This window comes from Psammomys obesus, unplaced genomic scaffold (genome assembly GCF_907164565.1).
Source record: "Psammomys obesus unplaced genomic scaffold, mPsaObe1.curated_primary_1811, whole genome shotgun sequence".
Lineage (NCBI taxonomy): Eukaryota > Metazoa > Chordata > Mammalia > Rodentia > Muridae > Psammomys > Psammomys obesus.
In genome coordinates, this window is record NW_026590405.1 from 6,798,558 (window position 1) to 6,821,615 (window position 23,058).

General features: G+C 57.5%; 2 protein-coding genes across 2 annotated transcripts in view; one reads left to right on the top strand and one right to left on the bottom strand.

Annotated features, from left to right (window-relative positions):
* Nucleotides 1-508: 508 nt before the first annotated feature.
* On the top strand, nucleotides 509-11,605 carry LOC129676684 (ubiquinol-cytochrome-c reductase complex assembly factor 2). Its single transcript, XM_055607190.1, has 4 exons — nucleotides 509-676; nucleotides 8,701-8,775; nucleotides 9,401-9,470; nucleotides 11,431-11,605. The coding sequence occupies exons 1-4, from the start codon at nucleotides 539-541 to the stop codon at nucleotides 11,556-11,558; spliced, it is 411 nt and encodes a 136-aa protein (XP_055463165.1). The 5' UTR covers nucleotides 509-538; the 3' UTR covers nucleotides 11,559-11,605.
* A 560-nt stretch (nucleotides 11,606-12,165) lies between these two features.
* The window catches only part of Itpr3 (inositol 1,4,5-trisphosphate receptor type 3), a 57,927-nt gene continuing 47,034 nt past the window's right edge, over nucleotides 12,166-23,058 (bottom strand). The window contains exons 36-58 of the mRNA XM_055607189.1: nucleotides 22,832-22,980; nucleotides 22,611-22,719; nucleotides 22,447-22,534; nucleotides 22,192-22,361; nucleotides 20,611-20,785; nucleotides 20,335-20,516; nucleotides 20,007-20,207; nucleotides 19,815-19,925; nucleotides 19,344-19,439; nucleotides 19,144-19,245; nucleotides 18,975-19,061; nucleotides 18,459-18,569; nucleotides 18,185-18,377; nucleotides 17,977-18,102; nucleotides 17,548-17,720; nucleotides 17,053-17,217; nucleotides 16,457-16,649; nucleotides 15,944-16,048; nucleotides 15,742-15,869; nucleotides 14,962-15,127; nucleotides 14,362-14,522; nucleotides 13,291-13,452; nucleotides 12,166-12,904 (exon numbers count right to left, since the gene is read on the bottom strand). Coding sequence (XP_055463164.1) covers nucleotides 12,836-12,904; nucleotides 13,291-13,452; nucleotides 14,362-14,522; nucleotides 14,962-15,127; nucleotides 15,742-15,869; nucleotides 15,944-16,048; nucleotides 16,457-16,649; nucleotides 17,053-17,217; nucleotides 17,548-17,720; nucleotides 17,977-18,102; nucleotides 18,185-18,377; nucleotides 18,459-18,569; nucleotides 18,975-19,061; nucleotides 19,144-19,245; nucleotides 19,344-19,439; nucleotides 19,815-19,925; nucleotides 20,007-20,207; nucleotides 20,335-20,516; nucleotides 20,611-20,785; nucleotides 22,192-22,361; nucleotides 22,447-22,534; nucleotides 22,611-22,719; nucleotides 22,832-22,980 — 3,222 coding nt within the window. The 3' untranslated portion in view covers nucleotides 12,166-12,835. The remainder of the gene's footprint in view (nucleotides 12,905-13,290; nucleotides 13,453-14,361; nucleotides 14,523-14,961; nucleotides 15,128-15,741; nucleotides 15,870-15,943; nucleotides 16,049-16,456; nucleotides 16,650-17,052; nucleotides 17,218-17,547; nucleotides 17,721-17,976; nucleotides 18,103-18,184; nucleotides 18,378-18,458; nucleotides 18,570-18,974; nucleotides 19,062-19,143; nucleotides 19,246-19,343; nucleotides 19,440-19,814; nucleotides 19,926-20,006; nucleotides 20,208-20,334; nucleotides 20,517-20,610; nucleotides 20,786-22,191; nucleotides 22,362-22,446; nucleotides 22,535-22,610; nucleotides 22,720-22,831; nucleotides 22,981-23,058) is intronic.

Consider the following 23,058-nt stretch of genomic DNA (forward strand, 5'->3'; position numbering starts at 1 on the left):
CCTTTTTGGTACTACATAGGAAACCTGTGTACGTGGTACAGAGTTTATTGGGAGGCCGGAGAGTGATGGCAGTTGAGAAACTGTAACAGAGGTCCAAGCGGTAGAGATAAGTACAGGGCAGTAAGTGGGGCAGCTATGTGTGTGTGGTACGACCAGTGCCCGCCAGAGACGAAGTTCAAACACATTTTTATCCAATAACAACCAGCATTTACATGCAAATGTTTCGTTTATGCAAAACAACAAGGTCTCCTGGGAAGCTCTTTTAGACTCGAGCTGGTGAAGTCATTGAAAACGAAAAGCAAAGCTGTCCCCAGGGTACACCTCGTCTGCTTTGCCCCTGGGAGCTGGTCGAGTTCCCGGACCGAGAATCTGAATAGCTCAGGGCTCGCACTCCCAGGTGAGCAGCGCCGCTGCCTGGAGGGCAGCAGGCCGTCGGCGAAACTGCGCATGTCCGCTGGGGAGGCCAGTGCGCCTTAGTGCGCACGCGCCCTCCGGACCTTGACTCCTCCCCCCAGGGGCGGGGCAAGCGGGGCCCAAGATGGCCGCTCTCCGCTACCGTCGTTTCCTTAAGCTCTGTGAGGAATGGCCAGTGGACGAGACCAAACGGGGCCGGGACTTGGGCGCTTACCTGCGGCAGCGGGTAGCACAGGCCTTTCGGGAGGGAGAGAACACCCAGGTGACCGGAGGGGAAGAGGTTGGGGACGTCGGAGCGAGGGCCGGCGAGGGGGGCGGCGTGCGCATGCGTCGGCCTCCCTGCCGGGCCGCACGTGTGCGCGGTGACCCGCGTTCCAGTTCGCGGCGGGCTGCGACGCCCTTGTGTTTCCTTCCTCGGCCGCACCTTGCAGTGACCAGTGACGCCCCCCCCGAGGCCCCGAGGCCGCTTAAGAACCAGTGTAAGGCGGGGCTGTTTCTTGCGTGAGGTTGCCGCTGGGTGGGAGCCGAGCCCCTCCCCAGGGACCTCCGCCCGGGCGCCCGCCTAACGGTTCTGCTTCCGCCACCGCCGGGCTGTCACAGGTTTGCGTCTCCCACGCAGGTCCCTCGTGTGAGTCGTAGGCCTTTTCGCCCCGCAGTGGTCACGGGTTCCCATGCGAAGCGCGGACATGTGCCACGAACTGGGTTAGGCCCTGGGGGAGTCGGCAGTGAATTCGATAAGGCCGTGGCTTTGAGTTCTCCTTCGGGACCCAGGAATAAGCAGGCGCGGGAGACGGCCCCGAGGAGTACTGTGTCCCTGGGGCCTGCCTGAGGAAGTTACACAGAGTTAACCAAGCTCGAGGCGCAGGCACGCCGAGGAAGCCACACGGGCCAATTAGAGGAACCAAGCCTGAACGAAGGGGAGTGAGTGGCGTGTCCACAGCTAAGGTTTGATGCTGAAGGAAGGCGGGAGCCAGGCACCACACAGTTTTTAGGTTTCTGTTTTTTTTAATGTACGCGGCTATCTGTGCGCCATGTTAGTGCAGTGCCTGCGGAGGCCAGAAGAGGGCGTGGGAGCTCCTGAAACTGAAGTTAAACGAGTGGTTGTGAGCCACTGGCTGGGTACTAGGACCGGAACCTGGGTTCTTTTTAACTGCGCAGCCAGTTCAACCCTCCAGCCCCCCTAGTCAGATCTTATCAATTGGCCAGTGTGCCCAGATTTTAAGAAGTTACTCTCTAAATGGATTAGAAGACTAGAGAAACGAGGCCACGGATAAGCCTTCTGTGTCGCCCCTGCTGGTGGCTTGGAGAAGGGTGCAAGTCGCGTTGACAACGTAGATGTCCTGGCTGTGGGGTGAAAGGAAAGAGGAGCCAAGGACGGCACCTAGATTTTCCCCCTTTTTCTTTTTTTGGCTGGAGCAGCTGGGTGCCATTTACTGAAATGGGAAAGACTAGGCGAGGAGCAGGTGGGGTGTGGGAAAAAACGGCACGTTCGATGGTAGATGCTGTGACTTTGAGATGCCGCGGAGACTGACTTCCAAGTGGAAATGTCAAGTAGGCAGGAGGTCAGAGTGAGGCGCGCAGCACGCGTACCGGCGAAACAGATGACCCGTGAATGGACCACCACCTGCCAAAGCGTAACATGGAGACGTGCAGCCTGTTGCAGCCCAGCTAAACCAGCTCACCTTGCAAGTGAGACCACTCGGGTGGCAGCCTTGTGACCAGACTGTTGATGGTAACATGGATATGGCAGGTCTGGCCCGGGACTTTTGGGAGTCAGGGTGGGGGTGAGGCTGTCACTCTATACACTGGGTCCTCAAACGTCGTGTCTAGTGGTCGTCACTGGCCCATGTCCTGCGGAGTTCCAGGCACTGCTGACACAGCTTAGAGTTGGACAGCCAGAGGCTAGATACCTGGGGAAGAGAGACCGACACTCACCTATTTTATTGTTAGCATAAAACAGCCAGCCAGGAGGGGGGAGCTTTCTCTTTGGGAGTTGTTATCCTTTGTCATCAGAAACATCCTAGGGACGCAGTTTCTGATCAGCTGAGGCCCACACAGACTTGACTCATAGCTGCAAATACAAGTCGGCTTTACCAGTGCTTCCGCCAGCAGCTGATGGATGTGTTCTGGGTGGAGTGAACCAGGGCGTCCTGGTGGCAGCAGGCACATTACTTAGGACCTCTGTCGTAGCTCATCCTGATGTCACCTGAAATTGAGCCTGCCTGGGCTTAGTCAATCTTGGTGATGATTTTTGGTCCTTGGCTGGGCTAGAGAACAGTGTGTGAGTCACTCCCACTGCCACCCCCGGATCACTTATAAAAGACCTTGAGAAAGGAAGGTGGTTCTGAGAGACGCTTCATTAACCGACAGCAGAAGGCGGGGACAGGCCCCGGGGGTGGCTGAATGCTCTGCCCCCACCTTTCCGTCACTTGTCCAGAAAGTGGAACTGGAGGGGGTGGAGGCTGCTGTGTTGAGCAGCCTTGCTGAGACAGGTATCCTCCTGGCCTCTTGGCTTCCTGTGACCTAACAAGGACCTTAGCCGGTGCATAGAGCACTTGGCACATCTCCTCTGATTTTATCCTTTGTGCCACCAAGTGAAGCAGCCATTACTGTCCTGATTTTTACAGATACGAAGTCAAATCAGAAAAGTAAAACCACTGACTCAGGTCCCTTGACAATATAAGAGCAAGTAAACGGCTCAGCTGCTGTGCCCAGGTCTGCTGGCCCCTGCTGTCTGTCCTGTTGAGAGACCTCCTGTTAAGTTTCTTCTTGGAGCATCAAGTCCCTCCCATTCAGTGAGCAGACCTTTTGGATCACAGCAGTTGAGACAGAGAAAGAGCTCGGGCTACTTCCTTTACTCTGCTCCAATCACTGCGCCCCCCCCCCCCAGTGCAACAAGAAGGTGGTCCTGACCTCAGTGGGACAGCAGTGCAGAAAGGCAATTAGTAATTCAGACTGCAGACCTGAGCACAGAGCCCTCTGCCTCCTTAGCCACCAGAAGTTGCCCTTACCCTAAACCCAGCAGGAGGGAAGCTGGCCGCAGGAGCACATGGAGCACCTACCACCCTGTCTCCTGCTGTTCCCTTTTGAAGCTCAGGGTTGTGGGTCTTGTCTCCATTGAGCATAGTTTTCTTAAAGAGTCCTCATTCCCTGCAGCACCCAGAGCTTCACAAAAGCGTCTCAGCGTGGGGGAAGGGGCAAACAGCTGTGCTTATTGACTTAACTGCAGGCATAGAGCAGATCTCTCTAACGTGTTCAGGTGCAGGGCGGCTTTCCGAAAGCTCTGCCAGACCAGCCTAGCCAGCTCAGGCCACTCTGGGAAGGGTCTGGAGGTGCTGCTGCCTGGGGCGGGGAGTTAAAAGGTGGGCAAAGGAAAAAGATGTCAGGCTTTGCTGGATTTCTAGCACATCCTCAGAGAGAATCCAAGGCGTGTAAATGTCCAGGCAAGGCCTGACCCTCAGCATCTCAGTGGCTCAGGAGTATCAGCAGCCACTGAATCAGGCTTTGGGGACGTGGTCTGAGGACAGTATGCTCTTGCATCTGTATCTTGAGGGCACTACAAAAATGGTTTGTGAGGAAAGGACTGTAGGACCGACGGCTGCAGTGGATTGGCAGATCAGGGTGTTTGGAGCTGGGAGCTGTGTTGGTTCTTGTGTGCATAAAAGTGCAGCTGTTCCTCTCACAGGGGGTGAACGGCTGCTCTCAGTGGTCGCCACATCCTCATCCCTGAGCCTTCAGTGCCTGTCAGCCCATCGTGGCCAGGTCCAGCCTGGCTTCCCAGCCGTGCCTCTCACCTGACAGGATCTCACCCTCACAACCTGTACTTGCGGGCCCTTGCTTTGCCTTTAGAGCTTGAGTCTCTCTTAATCTTTGAGACCCAGCGACTTTAGACCACTCTACTCCACACATTAAAACCTGAGCACAGCTTGCCAACAGTCAGGTGGCTGCGGCCATGGAAGCCCCCCTCCTGAAACTGCTTGTCCCGAGCCCTCTCACAGCTCTCCTCCCATCCATCCGTGCTGCTCAAGCAGAGAGTTAGGGACCGTGTCTGCTCTATGCTCTGTGTGCCACGCCATCCTTTCTCTCACACCTGTCTTGTTCAGCTCTGCAGTACTGCCGTTTCCTGACTCCGCTCAGCTCCACACAGCTCAGTCTGGTTGGTTTTCAGTGCACATGTCTCTTGTCCCCTCAGTTTGACTGCTGGCTTCTCCTTCCTGCCCTCACCGTCTGCTCCCCTAGCCATGCACTGTCCATAGTAGGTGCTTAAGAAATGGATGTCTAGTTGCATTGACAGGAATGTGCTCCAAGACAGCATGGTTCGTGTTAGAAGTTCATTACGGAGTCAGGAAACCTCCTTACAGAGCCTCCTGGACCAGATCCAGCCCCACCTAATTAGCAGCACAGTCTGCAGCACCCTCCCCAACGTGCTTCTGCTCCCTTTGTGTGAGTGGAATAGGGGCCACAGTACGAATTGCTGTCACCACCCAAAATTCAATTTTGAAAATCGAAATCAGTGCCTACGGCACTGCTGTAGATTTGTATGTATAAAAGTTTAATATGGTAAAGAGAAATTTACTGACGGCTGAACAGGGAATGCAGAGGGAACGAGATGGAGCTGTAAAGGGCGCGTGTCTCGGAGCCTCCATTTCATTCCAGTTTGGGGAGCAGCGTTGAATTTTTCATAATGCCCATGTGCGGCTCTTTGTCCCAGAATGTCCATAATCTCATTAGGTGCAAATGCAAAATCCAGGTAATTTAAAGCTTTGTATGCAGGAGTCTTTCCTAAAACCCAGAGGACGTTTCATGAGAAATGCTGGGTATCCCAGGCTCCAGAGTGTTTGTGCTAGTCTATGAATAAGGTGTACGTGGGTACAGGACGAGGCTTTGGGAAGAAGACAGGGATCCCGTTGGCAGCTGTTAAGTAGGATTTTTAATTGCCAAGCTGCAGCCAGATGCAACACAGATCCTGGAATAGGCCATGTTGCTTGCTGTCTCTCCTTAGCCAGTAAGAATTTGCTAGGGATTGACATAATGCAAACTCCTAACACCTCACCTGTTAGGAAATTAGGTGACTGGCAGTTTTGTGATAACTAACTAGATCCCCAGGCTGGCCTTGAACTCACCATCCTCCTACCTTCTGAGTTCTGAGATTATAGACCTATGCCGCCATCCCTTGCTACAAAACTCCTTGAACACTGAGGGACAAAGGGCACTGAGGAGGTTGAGGTTCCCAGGGTCACCTCAGTTTTACAGCCAGGTCTGGTACAGTTGTGAGGGTGGCCGTGTCCTCTGCACTCATCCTGTCTGCTGCTGCCATCAGAGGCGAGTGAGCAGAGGACAGGATGAGACTCTCTTACTGCCGGGTGCAGGAAGAAGCAGAGCTGCTGGAAGAGGAGCAGGGCGGCCTCCACAGGGAGACTGCTGGGGCTCAGGGCTGGTTGCAAGTGCAGGTTGACCTGCAGGGCGCTAGGAAAGCAGTCTGATGGCGAGAGGGTAGGCGCAGATGAGCATCCATGAGAACAGCTTTTGGCAGATCCTCTTGCCTGGCCATGGAATACTTAGTGGCTGCCCAGAGGTGTCCAGGTCAGGTCCCGTCTGGCCTGGTGAGGCCTCTTGCACACTGCCAGTCAGACCCACTTTTTGGGTCCTTCCTGTGTCCCTGCTGGTCTCTGCTGGGTGTTTGCCCAGTCTTCCTTGGCCCTGCAGGGCCGCAGCACGCTGCACACGTTGCGTTGGTCTGTCTTCTTAGTCTGTGTTGTAAGGTGGGCCCCGGCCTGTGCCGGCAGCCCCGACGGACGCTGACTCTATCCCCTGGACCTGCGGGCCAGGGGCAGCCGCGCCCTCCTTCCTCCACCACCCTCGGGCGCAGGGCCATTAGTGTCACCCCTTTTAGTCAGCCTCACTGTAAACCTAGAGTGGCAACACATGGACGGTAGCTAGAGGAGGGCTGGGGCCCAGGGTGAAAGGCGAGCATCACGGCACAGGACGATGCAGCACACTGAGTAGTCCTCTGCCCTGTGAGGGTTTTCCCGATGGCCAGGATTGGAGTGTGGGCACGTGTTATTTGATAATGGTGTTCTATCCACGTTAGTTGTCCTGAGTGGTCACATGAGAGAAGGTCCGGGGTCTCAGGAAGAACATGCCCAAATTATGGGCAGAAAGGGCCCTGTAAGTAATCAGATTTTCACAAGAGCAATGTGAACGTGGCAATTTTCTTTAAGTGAATGGGCACAGGGTCAGTGATTTGCCCAGACATCCTGTAGCTGGTGAACAGTGGTGTCAGGATCCCACCCGGGCAGCTGCCCCAATGTCCCTGTGACCACAGAGGCTCACCAGGGCCATGAAGGCAGATGCCGTGTGCAGGCTGTGGAGAGCACAAGCAGAAGAAATGACCTTTCCTGTTGGTATTTAGGTGTTGTGTAACTCCTGTTTGAATGTGAAGCTGCATGTGTGGAGGTGTGTGCATGTCAATTTGCACATGTACATGAAGAGGTCAGAGGACGACTTCTGGTGTCATTCCTCAAGGGCTGTCCACCTTTTTTCTTCTCTCCCTCCCTCCTTTCTTTTCTCCCTTCCTTCTGAGATAGGTTCTCTCAGCTAGACAGGCCAGCCAGCACTGCAGTTATGAGCGTGAGCTTCCACACCCTGACATCTGACTTGAGAGGGATTTATTCTATGTCTGAGGCCCAAGCTTTGTGTGCTGCTTTCTTCTGTCTTCCAGTGGCCTACTCAAGAAGCAGTGTGCCTGCAGGCTGATAGCACACCTTTAATTCAGCATTCAGAAGGCAGGGGCAGAAGGAGCTCTGACTTCAGTGCTAGGCTGATCTAAATAGTGAGTTCCAGGACAGCCAGGACTATCTAGAGAGCCTGTCAGCATCTTCTCCCCCACCTCCAAAAAAAAAAAAAAAAAAAAAAGGCAGCAGTAGCAGCAGTGTGCCAAATGCTCTCTCCTTGGAGAACATGGCTGCTGCCCTCTGTCCTGCTAGCCCTAGTCAGGGAGAACTGCCAGCCCCACATTTCTCCCTGTTTTGTACCCTATAATTAATGTCTTTGTTATGGAGCTCACCCTAGTCTCAGCCCACGGCCCTTCTCCACTGGTGGCTTCTGGACAGCCCCTGCCAGCCTTGAGCAGGAGTTCATCTACAGAAAGGAAAGCGTCTCTGATCCTGCGTTGGCTGAGAGCTGGGACCTCACTTGACACACAGGCAGAAGAGGGCTTAACTCCTGATTTATTTATATGCTCACTCTTTAAGAATGGATTTAAGTCAGGAAAAAAAAAAAAGCTGTCATTTGTATTCTGGGAAAACTACAAAAGAGAGTTTTGTTCTGGGAGCTTTCAGAGTTGCTTGCAGAGAAATGTAATGAGATACAGAGACAAATGGCAAGGGTGGAGAAAAGGAAGGGTTAAATAGAAAGGTCTGAAAGGCAGGAAGCCTGTCTTCCTAATGTCCAATAGGGCTTGCCTGCCTTCCTGGATGGGCACCGGGTGCTTGCTTTCTGCTTCCCTCTGGGCCTCCTTCCTGGCTGCACACAGCTGGAGGCTGGCTGGGTCCTGCTTGGCTCATCTGTTTTGCAGCATGACCCCTGTTCTTCTCAAAACAGTGTCTGTACAGGCCAGGGTCTGCTGGAGTCCCATGTAGCCCAGGCTACCTTCACACAGCTACCCTGCCCACGTGCTGGCATTGCAGGTGTGTCCTGTTCCCCGGCCGGCTTCCTCCCTTGCAGTCTTAGCAGCTCCTTGCATAGAGATGAAAGTGCAGGTTTCATTTGTTCATTGTTGTTTGGTCTTTTCATAAAAGAGTAAGACCTCTATACTGATGTCATTTCACAAAGCTTCTTCCCCTCACTGCAGGCTTTCTCAGGCCCCTGGGCCTCAGGCAGACGCAGGTGCTCTGCATCCTCCACGGTCCCTTCCACCAGGAGGGAGGCCTTTCTTCCCCTGCCATCACTTGAACTTCTTTCTGAATCCCTGGAGCCCACATTGCCCCCAGCATGTTCTTTGCAGCCCACAGCTGGCGTGGTAGTTCTGAAGGTGCAAAGAACTGCTGAACACTTTTGTTTGTTTGTTGAGGGCTCAGGGATCCTGCAGGTCGGGCGGGTGAGGTGGGGCCCTTCATCCACAAAGGTGACTTCTCACGGCAGCTGTAGGAGGCTTGCTTCCCACAGACCCGGGACAGCAGTGCCCTCCTCTGTGACTGCGTTGTTACACTCAGCCCTCGCTCAAGGTAGTGGTGCAGCGTGGGCCCACACCTCCGCTCACTTCCCTGGGGGCACACTGTCTTTCAGATTGCAGAACCTGAGGCCTGTGATCAGATGTACGAAAGCTTAGCACGACTGCATTCAAACTACTACAAACACAAGGTGAGTGGGCGCAGGCTTCTGTACCCCGCCTCGGATGGGAGGACCAGGCGAACGGGTGAAAAGCTGATTATACCGTGTTTGTAAAGAATTGTGTTTGTGACTTTCAGTGTAGCCAGGACTTTCTGCTAAGCCAGTGATGGTGCCCAGCCGAGGCCTTTAAAGATCCCCTGAAAAAAGCCATCCTTCTGTGTGCCTTCGAGCACATGCTCCTGCTCATGTTTCCCACGCAGTAACGGAGCTGATGTCACACGCTGAGAAAGATGGAGTCCTAGGACAGCCCTGTCACATCAGGCTTATCCTCAGCCTTGACATGGCTACTGTCACATTTCACGTAGCGTGGTTTCCCAGACTTGAAAACATGCTCAGCAGCTCCACCAATAGACATGGCCAAATGGGGCAGCCTGTGTGCAGAGGGACTCCTTCCAGACGCTGGCTACGGAGTGTCCCTGCGCAGTTAGGAGAAGTGCCTGGGCCTGCCTGAATTCTCTACAGTGCTGGCTGGAAGGAGTCCTGGCCTCCAGATGGCGCCACCCCTCTCACTGCCAGGCTTCCAGCCTCTCCCGCCAGCCAGAGCAAGGCCACTGTCCTACAGAACTAATGTGCCCTTCTCTCTGCCCTGTGCCAGTACCCTCGCCCCAGAGACACCAGCTTCAGTGGCCTGTCTGTGGAAGAGTACAAGCTGATCCTGTCCACAGGTATGAAGGCGCCCCTGCCGCCCCTGGTTGGTTCGCCCTGAGCCTAAGAGGCTGAGGAGGATTGCCCAATTAGACAGTTTTGTATGATGGAAAGCTTTGAATAGCCAGGGGAAATCCTGAAGCTCATATGCTTGAGGGCTCATATGCTTGAGCCACAGATCCTGGGAAAGGTCAAAGGCATTATTTAGAAGAGAAAATCATCTTTAATACTTTTAATTCAAGGCTGGTGGCTGCAAACAAGGGACTACATGTTAGCCAAATGGAAGTCATTGGAATCAGGGTGGAAGGAAAATAATTTTATTTTTATGGTCCTAAGGGGGTTTTGTAAACAATGAGGCTTTTAATTAAAACAAAAAGCCATTCAGTAAACGAGTATGGGGATATCCGCCTGTGAGTTATCTGTCCCAGGAGATGTGGTCTGCAGGTTTGATAGGAGTCTTAACGAGGTCTGTTTGGGAGTCATGACTAGAGCTCAGTTGGTGGGAAGGAAGCCCTGCCAGTCAGCCCCTCCTTACTTCCCCATTTCCATTGTCACTGAAAAGGTTGGGGACAGGGTCAGAGCAGGTAGGTACTGGGAAATTGCTATTTTTATTGCCAAGGATATTGTATATAAAAATAGGCTAAGCTTTTCTGGGAGGGCATGGCCCTCAGACATTGGCTGTCTGGCACTCTAGAAATCTCCCTTCCTCTTGGCAGTGGAGAGTCAACCTGCTAGAATGCTTTCCCTTCTGAGCAGATGGGAGCCTGGTAGTATCCTCTGCTGTGTCTGTGCTGACTCCCGCCAGGCATCTCTCTGTGCTGGTTGCTTCTCTCGTCTATAATTTGACTCCCACATCCCTGATGATGTCATCACCAGCAGTGATGGAGTGTCTTTGTGAAGGATCTGAGAGTGAACTTATTATCATGGACTTGGTTCCAGCCATCTTGTGCCTGTCCCTTTTGCCAGACCGCAGGGAGCCTGGTGACTGCCGGTCTGGCGTTAAGTTGACCCAGGAAACTGGCAGTGTGCCCACAGCAGACCCCACATTTGTGTTGCGGTTGTGTGGAGCCGGCCTGCAGTGTGGCCACGCTGTCTACCGGGTCCTTAGTGTATAGGACGGCAGCCAGCCCAGCGCCACGCTTTGTGAAGTCCCAGGGTGGGAGGCTGTGCTGGTGGCTGCCACACAGTGAGTGTTCCAAGCTGGTGTGGAGCCACTGCCCATAAACGAACTCAGGCCGTCGTGTTTGTTAACATTGAGCCTGATAGTGTCTGAACTTGATATTTAGAGATTATAAAATGAGAGGTCTCAAATCACTAGCTCTCTGCTAGGACATGCTTTGTGCCCCATGAACATGTTGCTATGTCTGGAGACATTTGGGTCTGTCACAGTTGGGGTGGGGCGGTGAGCCATGTTGGTGACTAGAGGCCAGAATGCTGACACGGGACCACCCCAAGGAGCACCCCCCCAGCCCAAGCTCTCGGCTTAGGGAAGAGCTGCGTGTATTATTGTGTGTGCAGGCGGGTAGGGATGAGACAGTTTGTTTAGCTTTGGCTGTCCTCCACTCACTGTACAGACCAGGCTGATCTTGAACTCGGTTATCCACCTTCCTCTGCCTCCTGAGTGCAGGGATTAAAGGCGTGTACCACTTGCCAGCTGGCTCGTGTGTGGCTCTTAAGCATGGTTCTGTCCACATGCACACGCGTACCCCGCCACCATTGTGAAGGTATGACCTTTCTGTCCAGTGCTGGACATGTTGCCACAGACCCAGCGTGGCAGCTCTGTAGTCTCGTCCTGGTTGTCCAGTTGAACTTAAGGTTGTAAGGGCTCAGGGTCTGTATGGCCAGTGATGGCCACTCTTCGAGGTATACAACCATTGCCTGGTGGACAAAGGAAGCAGAGCATGCTTCTGGGGACAAGCCCTGTGAGCCCCCTCATGCTCAAGTGCAAGAAGACTCAGCCTGTTCTCTTTCCCTGTGCAGACACTTTGGATGAGATTCAAGAGATAAATAAGAGCATGTGGAAGAAACTGCAGGAGAAGTTTGCACCCACAAGGCCAGAGGAGAAGCATAAAATGTGGGCCAGGGCCTTGTCCCGCCCACGCACCTGATGCGGGACCTTCTGATGCTCATCAATAAAACTGCCTCGTTTCTCCCACCCTCCTGGTTTGGATCTCTCTCATATGCCCATCAGGCTGCTCTGGGCTGTTAGCCTGAGCGGGTAGGTTGTGTAACGTACAGGCCAGAGCTGCTCCTGAGCAGAGGGAATGCAGGTCCCTCAAAACCAGAGGCCTGCAGCCCCAGGGAGGGTTCTCAGGCTCCCTGCTGTGTTGGAGCAGCTGGCATCTTGTAGCAAACATCAACAGGGAAGAGGAGGCTGAGGCGTGGGCACCCCTCCTGGCCCGCTGACTTAGAAGACGGCAGAGCTGTAACCAAGCCTTAGCTGGTGCGGCGTCGGCGCTGGGCAGGTTCTGTGGAGGCTTCCGGACACAGGACACCTTACGCTGACTGCTTGGAATCTCACTTCTGTTAGGTGCACACATCCTACTTGGATGTCCTGCAAGTGGCCCAGGGGTTGGAGCCCAGTGGAGCCCATCAAGTAACCAGAGCCCGGGGAGATAGCCTTTAGCATCCTGAGCCTGAGGGGAGGACAGGCCTCCTGAAAGTTGGCCCCTGTGGCCTCCGACTGTGCGGGAAGCAGAAGCACAGCCCCATCGGTGGGCTTGGATTCTGTTTATTTAAGGCAGTTAACATTAGTTCCCCGGACACAGGACTTGTAAAACGTTGCCCCAACAAGAGGCAAGCAGTCAGACGCCACTTTCACACCTTCAGTCTTTGTCTCTTGCCTACAAAGCTGGGGAAGATGTGAGTCCTAGGTGCAAAGCAGTCCACCTGCGTCTTCAGGCTACTAGGACAGCAGTGTCCCCAGCAAGCACAGGCACTGGGAGCTGTGCGGGCACAGCAGGGTGGGGCGGCCCCGGGAATAAGTTAAGTATCAAAGCCCTAAGTAGCTAATGACAGCAGGCTACCACCTTCCTGAGGCAGGAGGGAAGGCAGGCAGGCAGGCTGGGGACAGCCACAGTGTAGTGCTTGGAGATGAGAGGCAGCCCACTCGCAACCACGTGTGAGGAGGGTCAGTTACTGCTCCGAGGGACAGCACTCTGGAGGACCTAGCATCCTCTAAGGCACTAAGGTAAACTGAGTCCCTTCAAGGGTACTCGGCAGGACTGCTCTGAGGCATCCTGCTGGGCAGAGCCTGGCTTGGGCAGGGGCCTGCCAGCAGAGGTGGCGGTGGGGTGGGCAGCTAGCTTCCAGAGCTGAAGAGCCCCTGACCTGAAGAGCAGTGCTGTTCGCAGCGGATCTCCTGTGAGGGCTTCAGTGGCTCCTGTCAGCGGCTCATGCAGTTCTGCACATCCACAAAGCCCAGACGTTGCCTCCGTTTCCGCTGCTCTGTCATCTGAGTTAAACAAGTCTTGTCAGGTAGCCTAGCTCCCTTCTCCACCGCACTGGGAATGGCTGCATCTTCCCCAAAGGGCCCAGCTGCCCTTCAGCACTGCTGGTAGGTGGCCACCCCCGACCTCCAGGGTGTCTTCCGTTTGGCATGTCAAACCCTAGACTGGGTGCAGCCAGGACGCTGCAGCATCTACAGGAGGGGCATTGCAGCCACACTGCGCAGCTGCGCTGCACGCCTAGGAAGTTCCCATCAGAATGCACCCTCGGGGGGGCCCTGCCTGGCTGCTGCGGGAAGCAAGGACCACGGGGGGGGGGGGGAGGGCTCGCACCTGGACCAGGTTCCCTATGGCTGATGGCCCTGCCCACATGGCCCAGAGCTTGGGAACACACCTGCTCCTTGAGCTCGTTGAGCTGGGCGGTGAGGTGTGACACCAGCTTCATGGTGGAGCCCAGCTTCTCCTGCAGGATTCGGATCTCGTTCTGCTCCCCCTCCCCCTCGCTGCTCACCAGCGACATGGCGCGCATCCGGGGAAACCAGTCCAGGTTCTTGTTCTAGAACAGTGTGAGGTGAGGACCCATGAGGCGTTGCTCAGAGAAGGCCACATCCTTTGCCAGATGGCTAGCAGGCAGTGTGTCACCAGAATGTCTGAACTGGCTTGCAGCCTCCCTGGCAGACAGGAGGAAGCCAGGGGTGGGCTCCCATCATGGTAGCCGGCTGCCTTCCGTGAGGTGGCCCTGTCCTCTAGGAAGGCCTTCGCCAGCGCCTCTGCCTTCTGCTCACTCCCTGCCAAAGCCAGGGTGCAGCAAGGCCAAGGCCCACATACGTGCATGCCCCATGTCCACCTAGGAAGGCTGCCATCTGACACGGGCCAGAGAAGGAAAGCCATGTTTCCTGGGATAGAGGAAGAGGCAGGAAGGAGGGGCACCAGCCAAGCAGTTTTCTGGTTCCCTGTCACAAGCTGTGAATTCTCGGAGCAACAGATAAACCTCTCGAGACAAAACCTCTTCACTGCCGCCATGACTGTGGAAACTGGAAGGATTATGTTTAATTCCTCTAAGCCTGGGATTTTTAAGCTTTTCCAGGGTTTCTCTCTGGAACAATGCTGACTTTCAGGAGCCATCCTCCCTTGCTGTGCCTTCTAAAAGAGGCCCCATCACGATCAACGGCCCTTGGTGGGATTTCCCCCCATCTCCCCTCCTCCAGTGCTGCTGTTCCCCAGAGCACATGTACCGTGCTCCTCCAGGGTTGATGGGGTCACTGCAAGCTTGCTTTCTCCTCACCCCAGAAGAGTGAGTGCTCGGATGCCCGGCAGGCTCTCTGCACGTCGAGGGCGGCCCCAGCTGCTCCTCGCTCCCTGGCTGGCCCGCAGCCGCCGCAGCTGTCAGCCCTCAGGCCACGGCCAGCAGATGTGGCGTGTCCTCCCAGGTGGACAGGCCGGGCGTGTGCATACGCACTCTCACCTTGATCATCTGAGCCACGTAGCTCTCGGGGCCCGTGTAGTCCGTCTTGTTCTTAACGCGGACCAGCACTATGAAGTACAGGTAGTTCCACATGTTGTGTTCCAGCTTGATGTGCTCCTCAAAGGACACCGTCTTGTTGTCAAACTTGTCCCTCTCCAGACCTGGGGGCAGGCGGAGGGGCGACGGACCCATTACCCAAGGGCCACCACCCTGGACCATCTGGGTCACTCTATTCTAGCTCCTCAATGCCCCCCCCCTCCCCAGCTGCAGCCTTCCCGCAGAGCAGCTGGAGGCCCTGGGAGCAACGGCAGGATTGCCTGAGCCCAGGGGCGACAGGACCAGCTCAGTCAGCAGTGTGACCTGCTGGGGACCCCTGCTCATTGGGCCCTGGCGACGGCATGACTAGGTTTAGATGGAACAACAGACTGAAACCAGAAGTCTGAGACCACGGCAGCCACAGGTTCCTCCTTTGGAGCCTCAAGGGCTTGAAGGGCTGCCCGGGTCCTGCTGGTCCCGGCAGGCCAGGTCAGCAAGGATGGGACTGGGTCGACGCGGCTTAGAGGCCAGGAAGCAGCTGTGCAGCGAGGAAGTGGGCCTCACCACAGATGAAGCACGTGGTCTTGAGGATCTCCTCTTTCTTCTGCTTCTCGCTGCGCAGGTCGGCAAAGGTGTCAATGATCACCCCAAAGATGAGGTTGAGTACGATGATGATGACGATGAAGAAGAACAAGAGGTCGTACACCACCCGGGCGGGGAAGAGGGACTCCTGCAGAGCGAGGGGGCACCGGAAGGACACAGTTCAGCAGGGAAGGTGTGGCTCTGGACACTGCCAGCCCCGAGAGAAATATAAGGTCACTGCCAGCCTTAGGCTCCCACATCTGTCAAGTAGAAAGAAGCCGGGAGCTGACATTTGGAAAGGACCGGCCAGGAGGAAGCCCTTGGAAGTCCATCACGTGTGGCAAGTCCTGCTATGAGACGAGGGTAAAAGGGAGAGCAGCTGTGAGCTCCTAGGTCAGCATCCGGGAGGCCAGACCTCCCCCTTCCAGAACCTTTGTCTGGCCAGAGAGGACTTCTAAGCAACTGGGAGTTGAGAGACACAGGGCTGCTGGCTGCCCAAGCCAAGTCCTGAGGCTTCGCCTTGCCCTTGCTCTGGGATGAGGAAGCCAGTGGTGACCCATGGCTCACTCCTTCCCAAACGTCAGAGCCAAAGCTGGCTGCCGTGGTGGCCCTCCTAGCACAGTGAGCCAGTGGCGTGGGGTGAGAGGCTGACAGCTCTGGCTGGGTGTGGGAAGCAGGGAGCATTCACACAAGTGGGTGGGATGGTCGGTGTGGAGGGAGTCCGGCCGGGGCCGGAGGGCAGGGCAAGGCAAGGGTGCTCACGTCTTTGGAGGGCTTCCGGAGGATGTCGCCCACGCCACCACCATTCCGCAGTCCGTGGTTCATGACGGTGACAATGCACATAAGTAGAGTGTCACAGGCCCGCTCTGTGCTGTCTGGCTCCTCGTCCTCTGTGGGCAGGCAGTGTGCTCAGACCCGGGCTGCCCATGCTGCCACACCCACTCCGCGGGCGCCACAGACTTACCTTCTGGGACCTCAGGCACTGAGACCTCCGGGACACAGTCCATCTTGTCTCCACTACATGTGCCCACAAACGTAGCAGCTCCGTGTGGCATCCCGAGGGTGCTGGCTGGAAAGAACAGCAACAAGGTCACAGGGAGCTCAGCTGTCTGACCGTAGCATCTCTCTAGTCGGCCCTGAGACTCATCCCCCCCCCGTCCTGCTGGCTCATCCTACAGACAGGAGTGTGTCTGTGACTCTGGCCTGGCCAGGCAGGCCCTGCAAACACCAAACTATGTGAATGACAGGTCTGCAAGGGTGAGCTCAAGCCACAGGCTTTCAAGGCTCACTTTCTGACTGCCATGAGCTAGATCATTCATAGGGATCCAGGTTGGTGCAGGCTGGACCTCTCCAAAAGCTGCCAGGAGGAAGGCAGGGAGCCTGGAGGAACAAGCGTGGCCTGCCTGATGCCGACGCCAGTCCCCTGTGCCTGTCCACTGTCCCCGCACACCCACCCCGGAAAGGAAGTCCCCAAGACCTCTGGAGTGGTTCCCGGGCAGTCGATCCACCTCCAGGATGAAGTCATCCTTGAGGAAGAGGAAGCCCACGATGGAGAAGAGGTACACAAGGATAAGGGCCAGGAGGGCGGTTAGCAGGATGGAGCGGCCATTGCGGGTCACACTCTTGATGACATTAAACAGCGTTTCCTCTCGGTAGATGAGGTCAAAGAGCTGCAGGGACAGCAGCACCTGGATGAGCCGGGCCCTGGTGACCACCACATACTCCGCCTGGGGTCAGTGTGCACAGTGGACTGGAGCACACCGGGGGTGGGGGGAGTGTGGTTCTAGGACCGGGAGAGGTGGCCAGGGGGAGCAGACACCAGCTGCTGAGAGGACAGCAGCTCTTACGCGGCACTCCCAGGGAGGCGGGCCAAGCTCCTGTCATCCTGCACTCGGAGGACACGAAGCTGTCCTGAGGGTTAGCGCAGGAACCCACTTGGGGTTACTCAGGCGTGTTCCTTTGGGTTGGGTGGGGGCCTAGAGTTGATCCCTCCTCTGTACCAGCGAGGGAGCGGACAGAGGCGCTTGGGAGACCAGGACGGGAGGCCCTTCGGCCCCAGCCCAGCAGGCTCACCAGGATGCTGTAGAAGAGCTCATGAGCGAAGAGGCCCAGGACGCTCGTCAGGATGTAGCCCACGTGGTAGAGAAACTCCACGTCCATGACCATCGCCTTATAGCCACGGATGAAGGTCCCACGGTTGCCCACGAAGCTCACCACAAACACGATCTTGTTGGTCAGCTGGGCAGGAAGGGCAGGGCATGGAGGTCAGCACCCCATCTTCCACCCTGGCCCTCAGCCCCAAGCCCAGCCAGTCCCCGTGGAATGAGCGGTGCTGGGCTCACTCCTCCTGAACAGCACAGTATCTGTGGAACTGTCCAGGCTCCTGGAACTCTGAGAAGCCCCGGGGGGAAACTGAGGCTCGGGTGAAGCAGGCTGGCAGACAAGCCCCTAGCCTCACAGCGCTCCATTAGGAAAAGGCTTCTTTCCTGTCTGCCTGTGCGCTGCCTCTGGCCTACGAGGAGCTGGCCCCAAGGGCGGCTGGGGGCCAGAGGACCTCACAGCACTCACGTTGAGGGCACCCAGGACGTTGAGGGTGGGCCCAATGCCCAGGTAGTAGATGGACCGAAGGACAAGCGCCACGATGAGGGGACGGATGCTGTAGCGCTTGGTGAACAGCGCCGCGATGGAGAAGCAGATGAGGATCCAGAAGAGCAGCGAGATGAGTGGGGAGCCCAGCACGCCTGGAGCAGCGGGCAGGCGTGAGCAGGGCGCCCCCGCCCTCCTGCCACCCCCCGCAGCCTGCCTTGAGGACCCGATGTTCCCGCTGCACCCTGCCAGCTGTTGCAAACACATCTGCGTGTACACACGCGCACTCCTCTCCCCCAGGAGGCCAAAAAGGGGGCGTTGACCTGCACTGGCCCCTCCACAACACGCAGAGCACCCACAGGACGGTGGGGTTAGCTCCCCACTGTGCCAGGGCGGGGCGGGCGGGCTCACCTGTGGACGCGCCCTCCACGTAGGGGTAGAAGAAGGCAATGATGATGTTGATGAACACAGCCAGGTTGAAGGAGATGCTGCCCCAGAGTGTCATGCGGCGGGAGAACCAGTAGATGAGTGGCATGCCTGGGGGGGGTGCAGTGTGAGGGCCCTGGCCAGACCCCCCACCCCGGGGAGCCCGGAAGGGGCGGGGCCCTCCAGCGCTCACTGCGGAGCCGGCGCTGCCACTCCATCTCGTTGTGCAGGAAGGAGGACTGGTCGAAGAAGTCGCTGACTTTGCTGCCCTGCTCGTCCTGCTCTGTGGTGGTGAAGAGCCGGTGCTTGGTCTCCTCTGTGAGGAACTGGCAGATGGCAGGCACGGGGAACACGATCTGCTCCATGCTTCGGTCTTGCCGCACGATCTAGTCGGTCAGGTGACAGCTGGTCACGCCGGGCAGAGGCCCTCGCCACTCCCAGCCCACACCCGGGGCCCTCCGCCTCACCTCAATCTGAGAGGTGTGGTTCTCGTAGTAGGCCAGAGGATCCTCCTCCTCCTCCTGGGCGGGTGGCGAGGACTTGAGCATCTGGGACAGCTGCTTATTGTTGAGGCTGAGCTAGAGGTGGGGGACACTGGGTTAGCCCTGCAGCCATCCAGAGGGTGGATCCCAGGGGTGACACCCCCCCCGCCAGCCTGGAACAAGCCCACCCAACCAGAGCAGAGGCGCTGGCACCCTCTCTCCGCCCTGCCCAGGGTCCTGCTAGAATACCCCAGATCCAAAGAGGTCTCGATTCCACTTCTGTATCAGGGTTACACCACTATGCCAACTGCAGGGGCCACCCCGAGACCTCAGCTAGCTCAGGTCCCAGCTCCCTCGGTTCCAGGCCGGCCTCTGGTGACAGCAGCTTCCTGTGGCTCTCCCACATCCCCACAGAAGCCTCCTTTTTGCCCTCGGGCCACAGCCATTCGTCCACCAACACCATGCCATCATGCCACCCTCAAACCCTCACCCCTGCCGTACCATGGACGAGATGCCCTCGGCCTCCTCCTCCTGGATGCGCTTCACCGGCTTCAGCAGATGCTGCAGCTGTTTGTTGTGCCTGGAGAGCTGCGGCAGGCAGGACAGGACCGCTATGGGCATTGCTCAGAGGGTGGGGGCGGGGGCGGGGCCGTGGGGCAGGGCCTGGTACCTGCAGCGCCAGGATGTAGATGTTGTGGCCCACTTCACGTGGGCTCACCTCTGAGTTCTCCCGCTCCTCCTCCTGCAGATAGGCCTTCTTGATCACATCCACCTGGGAGGAGGGGCCAGGAACGACAGGGCACTTGCTGTTGTGCCCAGTGCTGGGGCCTCGAGCCCCATCTGGGCACCGCCCACTGCACCCCTCCTCACCAGCTCCTGAGGCCGCAGGCTGACGAGGACGCGCTCTGCATTCTCACTATCGTGCCGACTCTCCATCAGGGCCAGGAGCAGCTTGGAGGCATTGTCCTGGGTGGCGCGGGACGCAGCCGAGTCTGAGGCCCCAGGACCCTTCAACCTCCTCCTCACTTTGCCCCCAGACTCTGGGGTGCTGACAAGCACCCAGTGTGTTAACTCCCTCTATAGGCCAGCCTCACCCACCCCGAGCTCCCTGCCCCTTGCAACGCACACAGAGGAATTCCTGGGGGAACCCAAGAAGCAGGTGACTTGCATTTCACACATGCAGCCAATGCAGCATGCACTTGTCACCTAATGTGCACCCAAAGAGGCCCCGTCACTCCCAGCACAACATGGCGTCTCGAGTGCTGAGCACCCATTTCGCTCACACACAACACACAACACACGTCTCTCCGCCCAGCCTGCATGCTCACCACCTGGCCCCACCTTTAGCTGCAGCACCAGATCCATGCGGTACTTGCAAAGCGGGCTGATGTCGTTGAGAATCAGCGCCGTGATGATGTCGATGCCGTTGGACTCATGAGTCACTATGCAGGTCTGGTGGGAGGCGGGGTGTTGGGGGGTGAGGGACAGGCCCCGCTCCTGCCCCCTCCACTCAGCCCCAGGCGCGCTGCTCACCTGGTTCTCGTGGCACGGGCCCTGGCAGTACTCTGTGAGCGTCTCCAGGGTCTGGATGACCAGACCCACGTTGTCCTCGTTGATGTAGAGCCCCAGCAGCCCCAGGCCGCCCGTGGTGCTGCCGCACATGATGTCCAAGAACTGTAGCGTCTCACACACCAGGTTGTAGTTGGTCTTGTTGTTCTGACAGCGCAGGAAGTTCTGCGGAATACAGGCAGGGTGGGCACAGCCCAGCACGCTCACGCCCCCCTCCTCCCCCCAGCAGGAAGCCCTCCGTCCCAGCGGCTGTGCCCAGTGACTGGACGCAGGGGCCAAGGCACACACTCACCTGTAGGTCACGGTTGTGGTTCTCACACAGCAGCTGCAGAAAGCGCAGGATCGGCCTCATGATGAGCACCGAGGTGCCCATCTCGTTGCCCTGCGCACGCTCGCCCATCTCATGGCCTCGGTGCAACCCCGGGCCCAGGGAATAGCGGGAGGAGCTGGGCAAGGAGAAGGAGGCCACGCGGCCTGTGGGGCAGCAGTTGACAGGGTCAAGGCTCCTGGAAGCCTCTCCCCATCCAGGAGGCGCCCCTGAACCCTGCGCGTCTGCCCGGAGCCCGACCTTTGGTGGTAGGGTCTGCGGGCTCTCGGTCCTCGCGGGGCTGGCTGCCCAGGTCGCTCATGTTGACGGCCACTGTGGACTTGGTCTCCTGCTGGGCGCGCTTCATGCGGTCGTGCAGCACCCTGAAGAAGCGCTCCGACTTCTTGTCGCTTGTCATCAGGTTGTAGAAAGACTTCTGGAGATGGACGGGAAGGAGAGAGCTGCCTCAGCACTGGGCCTGGCTCTGGGTGGCCTTGGTGAGGCCTCGAGAGCCCTAACCTGAAAGCGGGTGTGGTAGCTGAGTGTCAGGCTAGCCCCAGGAGCAGCAGGAAGACCCGGAATTCAAGGTCGTCCTCGGCTACTCAGTGAGTTCGAGAACACCACTCAATGCCGAGGAGTCTGGGAGACATGGGTACGCTGAGACCGAGGCTAGGGACGCACTTGGGAGACCAGCGGTTGATAGGAAGGCCAGCCTGCCATGACCACAGTCCTGGGGGGAGGGGCATGCTGCCGCTGCCTAGGCCCCGCCAGCCACTGGCTCCAGTAGCTGCTCCACACTGCAGCCAGGGGGATCCCTTGGAAACCGAAGTCCTGTCCTTCGGGCTCCACCTCCCTCCAGGGAAGAGCGGCAGCCGCGCCCTCCTCCAGCCCCTCAGGGCTGCCCTCCGCACCCTTCCCACACAGCTCCGGAACAGCCAGGGCTACAGCCCCGTCGCCTCGGCCTGCCCACTGCTGCGGCCCATCCTGGGCATGAAACCTAGGGGCTTGTGAATGCTAGGAAGGACCACTGCAGTACACCACCAGCTTGCGGTGGGTTTTACTTGGTTTGGTTTCTGTTTGTTTGCTTGAGAGTCTCTCTAAACAGTCCTCGCTGTCCTGAAAGTCACCATACATATAGGGCTGGCCTCCAACCCACAGAGATCCACCCGCCTATGCCTCCCGAATGCTGGGCTTAAAGGCATGCACCAGCCCCTCATTTCTTTTTAGCAGGACAAGGTTAAGTGCCAGAACCCAGGCAAGCCCTGAGCCTGGGATCCCCGACTTGGCATCCTGAGAGGCTGAGATGCCAAGCCACAGGCCCAGCCTATCGCTCTTTTGACTGGTGTGCCCTGCATGCCATATGGGATCCCGCTTTCTACCGTGTCTACACTCCTCCTATGTTTTGGAAGGAACATAGGCGAACAGATCTGTCTCTTTTTGATGAATGCCTGGTGCCTGTACCAGTACCTGTGACACAGTTTGGTGTTCAGTGCTGGCTGGGAAATGTGAATGAATGAGAAAATGAGTAGAATTCATGAGTGACTGAGTGAGTAAGTGAACGAATGAATGAATGAATAAATAAATAGGGGTTAGAGGAGTTGGGGCTTTGGAATAATCAGGCCTAGAAGGTAGGAGGCAAGGAAGAGGCCTGAGCAGGCAGTGAAATGCCAGAGTGGTGGGCCTAGCAGGACAGGACAGTACAGGGCCGGCCACAGGCACAGATGCGGAAGGCGGAACCACCCATGGGTCCCCCCAGCAGCCCAGGCCTGCAGCCTCTGCAGCCCAGCCCCTCCTGAGCAGGCAGCACCGGCAAAGGCACACGCGCCGCCCCTAGCGCCGCACCTGGATCTCAGTGTTGCCCCCGTCCAGCAGGCGGATGGCCAGACCGATGCTCTCCTGGAAGATCTTCTCGTTCTTGGTGCTGGTGATGAGATCACACACCAACTTGGTGGCCCCCTCCTTGTCCAGCCGGCACTGGGTGGCTGCAATGGCTGACCAGTCCTGGTCCGGACCTTGGGGAGAGGCTCATATGAGAGACGGTAGTTGGAAGCAAGGGCCAGCCACGCGAGGGGAGCAGAGTGGGGCCACGGCACTGACCAGAGCCTGTGGGGTCGGGGAGCTCTCGAGGCCCAGACTTCCTGTTCTGGAGGTAGTTCTGTAGCAGCATCTTCCGCAGCTGGTTGCCCTGGGAGGACGAGGCTTCAGTGAGCAAGAGCCTGCCTGCTGGGCCCCGCCCTGAACCGGCATCTCCTGACACTCACCCGCTCCCCATATTTGCTCTTCTTCAGCAGCATCTGCTGCAGCGTCCGCAGCACCTTCACGCACAGCTTCTCCTCTGACTCCATGAGGCCCTTGGTGTGACGGATGAGCCTGGAGCAGAGGCGGAGGCTGAGGCGGCCTCCATGGAGCCCGGCCCCTCTGGTCTCTGACACCGGGTGCCCTGCCCCAACCCGGGCCGCCACGCCCCTCCGTCCCTGCTTACTTGGACAGGAAGCCCCCACTCTCGCAGCGCTGGTAGGCCTCACTGCCCTCCGGAAAGAGCAGCTCGGGCCAGTGCAGCATGTCCACGAGCACCGAGAGCTCTGCCTGCACCAGAGGCTTCAGCCGCTCCTCTAGGGCCGTGATGATGTCCTGGGAGGGAGGGCGAGGTCACCACCTGGCCCGAGGCGCCCAGAGCGTGACCACATACCACCCGCTGACTACACACCG

Bases quoted from the DNA above. Each gene is read 5' to 3' on its own strand.
- LOC129676684 (XM_055607190.1), top strand. From the start codon at position 539: ATGGCCGCTCTCCGCTACCGTCGTTTCCTTAAGCTCTGTGAGGAATGG. The intron at 677-8,700 runs GTGACCGGAGGG...ACTGTCTTTCAG, and splicing joins GGGAGGGAGAGAACACCCAG to ATTGCAGAACCTGAGGCCTG. The intron at 8,776-9,400 runs GTGAGTGGGCGC...GCCCTGTGCCAG, and splicing joins CAAACTACTACAAACACAAG to TACCCTCGCCCCAGAGACAC.